General features: G+C 38.9%; 1 protein-coding gene across 3 annotated transcripts in view; it reads left to right on the top strand.

Moving 5' to 3' along the window:
* LOC118328193 (plasma membrane calcium-transporting ATPase 1-like) overlaps positions 1–10,282 on the top strand; it is a 92,681-nt gene that overhangs the window by 39,202 nt on the left and 43,197 nt on the right. For all 3 annotated transcript variants that reach the window (XM_035661805.1, XM_035661807.1, XM_035661806.1), the window contains exons 3-6: positions 7,235–7,432; positions 7,907–8,164; positions 8,338–8,463; positions 9,413–9,538. In XM_035661805.1, coding sequence (XP_035517698.1) covers positions 7,235–7,432; positions 7,907–8,164; positions 8,338–8,463; positions 9,413–9,538 — 708 coding nt within the window. The remainder of the gene's footprint in view (positions 1–7,234; positions 7,433–7,906; positions 8,165–8,337; positions 8,464–9,412; positions 9,539–10,282) is intronic.

Here is a 10,282-nt window from a genome sequence, read left to right as displayed (position 1 = left end):
TTTTTGTCTTCGTAGTGTCACTTTTATTCCTTCATGTAAAAGAGTTTGTCTCTTCTGACAGAAATGCAGGACTGAAACTCAAACTAGCAGATAAAAATGGATTTCAGCAGTCACTGAGTGTGTCGTCAGCTGATGATCAGATGTTCACTTTTATGCTGATTTAAACAGTACATTTTGTGCTGTTTCTCTTATACAGATATTCGTCCCTCAGATTAGAGCTACAGAGAACATGTAATCAGAGCAACTGATTGGACAAAGAACGACTAACCCTCCTCAAACCTCTAACTGTAATTTTCATTAGCTATTAATTATTTGGATTAATTGATGAATAGTTCAGTCTATTGATTCCAAAACCATAGGTTATTGTATTTCAAGAAGTTCTTCCACAGCTACCAGGTGGTACATGAAAATATTAATAACCAATAAACTACCAGCTACAACAGGCCGACTGCACAGCGTCTCTGTTGTAACACCTGAACACCACCTGCTGCGCTGTGTATAAACTAGTTAACAAGAGACCAAGGATGTTGATTAAAAAGTTTTGAACAAATGGTCCAACTTCTGTAAAGAAAGTGGAAGCGTGTTAGCCTCAAATAGCTTTTCTGTAGCTTTGCTCTTTTTATTAATCAAGTAGCGCGACAGCATCCACACGAGCCACGTTTCCCCAGACGTAGGCACAGCAGAGCTTTCTGCCGTGGCCTGAAATAAAACTGCTCAAAGATAAGAAAGCGACATTTCTGCCATTCACAGACGTTATGTAGAGTCAGGTGGATATTTCTATGGTAATAAGATGATCGTGTTATCTGTTCGGTGCTATGTTATGTTAAAAAAAAGCCATGTTTCTGTAGCTTAGCTTGTTACGCTTCAGTGTAGTGAAGCTTCATTTAATGAAGTGTGAATGGTAGCTCAGCTCACTACACTGCCCAACACTGCTTATTACCATTACCTTTTTGTTCATTTTATATCAACGCTTACATACATCAGCAGTGCCAGCACACTCCTGCTGTCTTTATCCTGCATTAGGACAGGGAGACGATCCATTAGGAGTTCTCAGATTTCAGATGGGAGGAAGCCAACGTTGGCATCCTAACTGGTTAAGCATTGTACCCGAGATATGTTCTACACAATCAGTCAAATCTGACAAATAAATCAGTTCACACACACACACACACACGCACACACACACACACAGTAGTCTGTATGTAGGTTCAGAGGTTTCTCGGCCTGCTGGCGTGTCAGATCTTTTCAGGCACTGTGGTGTGAGAAGTCAGCAACCAATCTGAGATTCAGCATTATCTGCGTGACCCGAGTCTCATTCACTGTAACTAACACTCACACACACTCACATGCAAACACACACATACACACACACACACACACCGATACAGCCTCAGGGCATCCATGTCTTTGCCAGTTGAAGCTGAATGCTCCTCTGAGCGATCAGCAAGAGGGAGAAAGAAACCAAGACATGCAATGCTCAGGTTTTTCACTGTGTCGCAACTCTTATTGTAAACTAAAATAAAAAAAACTATCGACTCATCCTTTAGGGTAGCAGGGGGTCTGCAGCCCACAGAGGGTTAGGTACACCAAATCAGATGTTCTTTTATCAACCAAGATGCTTCTGTCTGCTCAACAACAACAACAATAAAACAATCACCAATCTCAGTTTTATTATTATTAAAAAATATTGCCTACAGCAGCAGGCGGAGTTGGGATGAGACAGATAGCTGGAATTACATATCTCTTCACCCTTCAAATGTTACCATCAGTTACATATATTAGTATATATTGACATTCCTTTCAAATATTTTATGTTTTCATACAAAATAATCCTTGTTTGGGCTGTCACAGGAGGACTAGCACATGGAATTTCTAGCTACCTGGAGATGAAACTGGTAAAAAAAAAAATATATATAAATTTTTCCTCCAGATCTTTCAAAGTATTTCAGGATTTGTACGTGTGTGTTTGTACATACATGTGCGTGACCATTGTGTCCCCACATACCATTGCATGCTATTACACTGTATATTGTGGATGTTTAAGCAACGAAAGGGCTTTTTTTGCTAGAAAGACAAAAGATAAAAATCATATATACCGTACATCCATACATCCATACATACAGTTCTGTTCGGTTAGATGTTTGTTGCAGAACAGATTATAGACAGTTACAATGAAGATACACAGTAATATAATATATAATAAATATATGAAAAAGAGGATTTAATGTATGTACTTGTATTTATTTATTGACACAATTGAACAAATAGCCATTTCTGTTTTCGTGCAGAATTTAAATTTCTCCGCTACGCCACTTCTCTGTGAACTGATCTTTGTTCAACCAAATGTTATTACATTACAAGTTAATTTAATAATTAAAGCGTAACTAAACCCTTAAATTCGGTTAGAGCCCTCTGTCTCAGCAGAGGACGCACAGGAGGATCATACAGAAGGTATGGCCTTGTGGTCACAGAGTATGTGACTCTCACTAGAAACACATTCACAGTTGTTTGTAAAAGTTTCTGTGTGGTACACGTGTTAGCACATTAGCTTAGCAGGCGGCTGAGAGAGGCTAATTCTGTGTGTGTCTGTGGGGGAGTGTAAAAAATGAATTAATGGATCTGTGACTGTGGTATGAAAAGCATCCAGGAGATAGCCATGCAGGCTCCATCAGGGCTACAAAAGACCATGTGCCATTTTGTGTACCAGATTAAAATCACGTGGAAAGATGGGACGCCCACCCGGCTCTGACAGGAACTGCTGGTCGGGTTCTGGAGCGCACACATTCAGCAATAAAGTCTTTGCTTTGAAATCTTGTAGATAAACATGAGCATCAGTGGTCAAGACTGTAAGTTCCTTTAAAATAAATTAAATTTTCAGGATAATTGCTGCAGATTAAACTTAATTGCAAATTAATGAAGTTTAAAATTTAATTTATGTTTGACTAACAGAATTTATGACTGAACTGAAAAGAAACTGCAGTTCGTTCTGTTATATAATGTTTATGTGTGGCCCCTGGACTGTAGACTGTTAGCATCCACTTGCATCTTTGCATTGATTTTATATGACGTTGCATTGCCTCTTAAGTGTGCTTCGTGGTTTGTGTGAACACTAAAGTTCATACAAAACTTATGTTTATGGTTTTACTACTTAAAATTGGTCAGATACGGTCGGGACCTTAGCATCCCTTGTTTCTGTTTGTGCCAGTGACTGTTAGTCCAGCTCTGGGACAGCAGTGAAAGACATAAGACATAAAGACATAAAGACATAAACAGCAGAGATTATAAAGGAAACAGAAAGCAGTTCTGACAACATGGAGGAAAGAGAAGCAGTCCTCTGTCCTTGTTCTGGACGTCAAAAAATCTGAATAATGAGACTGGACATTAATACGTGTTGCTATAGTTTCATCTGTCAGAGGGAGAATGAATGAAAGTGAAAACTGTGTGGTAAAGGATGTAGCTGCATGGTGGCTGATAATGCTGTGAATTGGAAGAGACCTCCTTTTGCACCAATGAGGTCTATTTCTGCTGGAAGCTGAAATTCATAAACATCTGTGACAGGCGAGTGTGCAGCAGACTGCTCTGCTGTTACTGGAACATCATCTCAGAGCTTTAATCTGCAGCTCCACGGGGACGTTCACCAACACAACGGGCCGACGCCAGGCACCAGATGAAACCCACTGTCACAATCACAGAAAAAAACAGACTCATATCGATCAAACAGACAGTACAGGTTCTCTGTGATTCTGTTTTTCTGTATTTTAGTGTGACAGGAACTTTCAGCATCAATCACTGGCTTTAAAATGATGAAACCAAACTTTGAACTAAACCACGGCGTGATGAAACATCGCGGAAGATGACTTTGACAACCAGTGTATTTTTAAAATCTCTGTTTGTGCACCAGCTCATCGTGAAGCAGTTTGTGCTTCTGCTATAAACCTCAAAGCTACTCAGTCGAGACATGTTGGGAGGCTGAGGAATGTGTTTACTAGTTTAAGTTTTATTTAGAAAAGTTTATCTCATCTCCTCTACCACATCTTACCTACAATTGCCTCAGCTCATCTCATATCACATAATATCATCTGGTTTTACCTCATTTCACAGTATCTTAGACATATCACCTGACATTGCTTTATCTCCTCCTATCTAACCTTACCTATGGTCACTTCACTTTGTTCCAATCTGATCTCATCTCAAATAATCTCAATTTTGCTTCACCTAATATTGCCTCACTTTAGCTCACTCGGCTCCAGCTCATCTGTTCTTACGTCTCACTTGTCTTATTTTATCTCACATATGGTGACTTGTTTTATTTAATTTTACCTCATATGATTTCATCCAAAATCAACGCATCATGTCGATTCACCGAGTCTCTTCTCACCTAATCTTCACATAATCTTGTGTGCTACCTTATCTCACCTCATCTTATTTCACCTAAAACCACTTCGCCTCATCTTGTTTTTATCTCAACTCATCTAAGATCCATTCACATCTCTTCATCTTCTCACCAATCTCACCACCACGTCACATTTAGCATTCAATTGTGAAATAATTCCACCATTAAAGCCATCCAATTAAGGTTATCTGACATGAACGAAGAGGAAACTAGTACAACTGTGTTTGTTGTGGTTGTGTAATAACCTCAAAATGGCAGAAACTAGTATCTGGTAGTTTTACCTGATTACTGCGTCCAAAGAAAAGAGAGACAGCTAAAGAGAGAAGTCATGAAGAAGAGGGGAACTCTTCATTCAGTCTGTCAGGAGAGAATAATTAGAGAAGGAATAGGAGGCCATTATTAAAACATATTAAGACAGAAACATGTCTGAGTTCATGTCCGTGCTGACTTACAGAGTCCTTCATGAGAAAGCCTGCCAGTGCAGTCTGTTGACATTCAGATCACGTTCCACTGCACATCTCCCAATTCCACCAAGAATCCACAGCAGCCATGTTATTGCCCACACAGCCGTGCAGAGGAAGTTACAGATTTTCAGTTTTTACAGAAAAATACCCAGATTTATTAAAAAAGAAGCAGATGAGTAAAACTAGTTTTCATTCAGACTCACCCTTGTGCACCCAGAGGTTGCTGCAAATAAACACTGTTTACTGAAGTTAAAGTTAATGAGGTCCTGTGGTGATGAGCTCAGTTCAGAAAATCCTCCGGTATTAGAAAGTGAAGATAAACACGGCCTGCTGATAACCCTTCATTATTGATAGAGTATAATAAATTAACTGAAATGTGTGTTTTTAAATGATTTTTACCCAGATTTTTAAATAAAAAACCAACAGTAAGGATTTCTTAAGATGGAGCCATCCCGCTCTGTCCCCTTGTAAGCATCCTGGTCGACTGGGAAATCTCTTTGTTTTTATTGTCTTTATATGGAGAATGAATGAGCCATTACAGATGAGTCACTGCTGGAAAATGACAGTCACAGCTCTGGAATCAATAACTCACATATATTGTTTGGTCTTCAGTTAGCAGATCATTGTAAGAGATCTTTCTGCAGGAGACAGGAGAAGAAACATCGTCATTAATTAACTGGTTTAATCAATTAGACTGTTTGTGAGCGAGGATAGCAGCACATATTCCATTTTATTTATTAATGACTATTGATAAATTATTGATTAATCAGTCTATATTTTATTTATGAATGTATGTTTTGATACTTGATTTCCAAATTAGTGTTTAACGGAGGTGTTCAGTGTTTTCCTGTGAGCCAGCTGATCCAGACTGGGTCGGTCTGATCAGGTGGTGTTGACGTGGAGCATTTTGGCTCTGGTGGAGCAGCAGATTGTGGTTACAGCAGGGAAGGTTCGGGTCAGTTCAGGCTACTTTAGATCACTACCACAGACAATACACACCAGTGTTTTCCAGCCTTGTGGTCGGGGACCCGCACTAGGGTCCACAGGATAAATCTGAATGGTACAACATACAGGGATCAGTCTAACCTGGAAAATGGTACTTTCAGCTGTTTATAATTCACTTCTGATCATGGGAATTATTTTTCCAATCTGTGCACCTGAACGCACCATTTGTCTGACCTTTTGGTCAGTGTTTTTTTCTGAATCTCCAGACAGAAAGGAGGAAATAATGAATCAAAAAATACATAATTTCTCTGAGTGGAACAGATTTGTGTTGCTGCACTTAAATAAGCACTGGAAAAAAATACTGCAGTCTTTCATGACAATAAAAGTAGGTCATGTTGCAAAACTATAGTGCATCTTCTGACAGGAGTTAGCCTTTGAGGTTTTTAATGAAAGAAATTGTGAAACATTGAAAACAGTATTGGACAACAAATTCAATAATAATTTATGCAAATCATAAAATAATGAGACAAGACCAAAGGTTTTTATTGTATAGTGTCCACAAGAGTAAACATAAAACATGTGGGCGCCCAGTTAGCTCAGTCGGTAGAGCTGGCGACCCATATATGCAGCGACCCAGGTTCGACGTCACAGACCTGTGCCCTTTGTGCGCATGTCGAATACCCCTCTCTCTCACTCTGCCTCCCTTCCTGCTTCCTAACCCAAGCCATCTCTATCAAAATAAAGGCATAAGCACAAACACAAAATATATACTTAAAAAAAACAAAAAAAAGCATAAAACATGTGAAATACTTGGAATGCAGCAATTGGGAAATTCTGGGCCGATCCCAATGTTTAAAATAACAACTCGGCCAATACTGATGTTTTTGTTGTTATTTATTCACTCTTTTGTGCCAGGAAAATAAAAGAGCTATAAAGATAAGCATCTGCCTTGTTGCTGCTCAGTCTATTTCTCTTCTCATCCAGTATGTGAAATGGAGTTATTTTATTTTATGGCTGTTATTTTTCTTTGAATTTTTAATGTTATTTTGAGTTTATTGTATTGTCTATATAAAGTTATAAACGCTCTATAAATGATCTATATGCTGTACGTGCCTGTACTGTGTGATCCCTGTAGCAACGCTTTCTTCTTAGCTTTTGACGCATTTGTCATGTCTTGTGTTTGAATTTTACTTTAACACCCTAAAGAAGGCTCCTAGCAAAATTTAGGTGGGGTCAGCTCTGTGGAGTATTATTTATTTTACTCAGAGGGCCTTGGATCTTTCTTTCTCGTCAAGAGCAAGAGCATTAGCTGTGGATTATTTTCAAAAATCTTTTTTTTACCTTTTGTTTATCAAGCAAAACCACTCCAGTTATTCCCTTTTTATTTTTCTGTATTTACGTGACTAATAATGTCTTGTGTTCGTGTCTGCAGGTCTGTCAGGTAACCCTGTTGATTTGGAGAAACGTCACACATCGTACGGCCAGAACTTCATCCCCCCCAAGAAGGCCAAGACCTTCCTGCAGCTGGTGTGGGAGGCTCTGCAGGATGTCACACTTATAATCCTGGAAATCGCTGCCATCATCTCACTGGGCCTGTCCTTCTACCATCCACCTGGGGGCGACAGTGAAGGTCAGTACAGTCAGAGACTCTGGCAGTCTTTTTCTCAGAAAAAAATCTATGCAAAAACAACAACACTGGTAAACGGCAACTAGACTGCTAGATACCACTAAATCCCCCACATTGGACTTCTTCTTCTTTATCCTTTATTTATTTATTCATATAGTTATTTTATATTTATTCATATTTAATTTATTTATTCATAATTTTTTCTATCAGCAACATGATTTGACCCCGGTATTCATGAAACCCTGGCTACGTCTCTTAGCAAAGATGTTAAACTAATTAATAGGCAAAACATTAGCCTAGGCTGGATTATACAAAAGAAAAAAGACAACATTAAAAGTAAAGTCCATGTTGAAGCATTTAGTATTAAAATTAAATTTATTAGAAGTTTGTTTGATAGAGATACTCTGACCTTTTTAGACGTCACATGTTTATGTGGTGAAAGTGTTTCAAATTCAACATGTCCTTGTCTTCTCGCAGCATGTGGCCAGGTTTCAGGTGGCGCCGAGGACGAGGGCGAGGCCCAGGCTGGGTGGATCGAGGGTGCCGCTATCTTGTTCTCAGTCATCATTGTGGTCCTGGTGACGGCCTTCAACGATTGGTCCAAGGAGAAGCAGTTCCGTGGGCTGCAGAGTCGTATCGAGCAGGAACAAAAGTTCACCGTCATCCGCAAAGGCCAGGTCATCCAGATCCCTGTGGCCGAGATTGTGGTGGGAGACATCGCTCAGATCAAATATGGTACGAGACCACAGACACTAGACTGAAATATCAAACCTGTAATGTTTTGTTAATGTAATGCTTTGGTGTTCAGCCTTTATCAGAGTATGAGAGGACTGTGGCAAAGAGCAAAAACCAGTTTTTGAAATTGTTTTGAGAAATGGAAATTTACCCTTTGATCTCTGTTCCTGCAGGAGACCTGCTGCCTGCTGATGGTATCCTGATCCAAGGCAATGACCTGAAGATTGACGAGAGTTCTCTCACCGGAGAGTCTGATCAGGTCCGCAAGTCTCTGGAGAAAGACCCCATGCTGCTGTCCGGTGAGTGCCTAACAGTCTCATGACTTAGACCAACACTGATTATTCTTTTTTGAAGTGATTCTGATGATATTCACGACCCCTAAACAAATATATTGGCTGTTTTTGTTTGATTCTTGTCTGGAAGGAAAATTCTCTGAAGCAGGATGTGGAATCAGAGCTTGTAATTAATCAATGTATTCATATCAGACTGAACCAGCTATCAGGATAAAATCAATCAAGACAATTAAGCAAATGTTTGTATTGCACCTCACATACAGATAAGTGCAATTCAGGGTGCTCTACAGGCAACTGGCAAGCTAATAAGAGTGCAAATATGAACAGTAAAACAATTGGAGAAAAATAAATACTTAAAATCACATAAAGATATCAACCCTGTTAGTATGTTTTATGTTAGTATAAAATCACTTGTGTCTCAGAGCAAGTATTGTCAATTTTTTATATAAACTTTTAATCAAGGAGTATTATTATATATATTGTGCATTATTTGGCATACAATTTATTTGGACAACATGTTGAAAGCGGCTGTATCAAAGCCAAAAGTACTAAATTTGGCAACCCTGGTTTCTCTCAATGAACCTCAACTAATCTATAACTAATATTTCTCGTTTATCCTTGTTGAGCTGTAAAATGGTTTGTGACATCCAGGCACTAATATCTAAAATGTACATCTAAAAGAAGCAATAATTGATCCTGTGTCATCAGGAGATTAATCCACATAAAGATTTGTGTCATCAGCATAGAAACATATACACCACCAAGATGTACTGTAAGATTAAAAAACTATGGCTAAGATAGTACAACAAAGTGCAAACGGGTGTTAAAAAAGTATTCAGTGATGCAGCTGAAGAAAAGCTTATACAGATGAAATGATAAAGAAAAGACAATAACACAGTGACTGTTAAAAAACAAGTTCTTGTTGTGACTCCAAGCTTTTTGAATCTTTCCTTAGGGACTCATGTAATGGAGGGATCAGGCAGGATGGTGGTGTCAGCTGTTGGCCTCAACTCTCAAACTGGTATCATCTTTACTCTGCTGGGCGCCAGCGAGAGCGACGAAGAGAAGAAGGTCAAGAAAAGTAAGACACGAGAGAAAGCCTGTCACACGTCTCAAAACACAACTCATGTTGAAGTGTTGAAGGTCATCAAGTGGGTGAAGTGTTGGGAGGAAAGTTCGATTAGAAAGACTATCACCTTATCTGCTTCTGAATATTTCTACTCTACTGTTTGAACAGTGCAGATTGGAAATATTTGCACGTTTTTATCAGCTGGTGTTGATTTGAAGTCTCCCCTGTCGTACTAGCTGACTCTGTCAGCAGGTAGAGTTCATCCAGTCTGAGCTGATTACAGCAGAGCTGTTTGAAGGGTCTAACTATAATATTTTAACATTAGTGAGCTTCAATCTGATCACAAAAGCATCATTAGTGAATAAATGAGACCACGGATGAGTTCAACTGCAGTGATCATATCAGACATAACAAATAACATAACAAATATTGTGATATTTAAGTATCCGATCAACAGGGATGTGTACAATTGCAAAACGTTCACATGTTCTAATTAACAGTTCTACAAACATTGATTTCCAATCATAGATTAGCAAACATAACAAGGCAGTGTTTGGATTTCTCCTTTTCTGTTCTCCGTTTGGAAAGCTTTGTACATGGCGTTGTAGTAAGAGACTGCATCCAAAGAGTTGTATGATGGTGTTCTTTGTACTCAACGTAAGCTGCTAATGTTAGCATGCCTGGTTAACTAACTTATGACCTTCAGTTGGAATCAAATATACCTGGAACCTGTTAGTGTTAACTTCAGTTTGTTTT

The sequence above is a fragment of the Morone saxatilis genome, unplaced genomic scaffold, assembly GCF_004916995.1.
Source record: "Morone saxatilis isolate NCDOM2014 unplaced genomic scaffold, NCSU_SB_2.0 Contig18, whole genome shotgun sequence".
Taxonomy (NCBI): Eukaryota; Metazoa; Chordata; class Actinopteri; family Moronidae; genus Morone; species Morone saxatilis.
The sequence above is the reverse complement of the archived record's forward strand: the minus strand, read 5'-3'. Positions and strand labels throughout refer to the sequence as shown.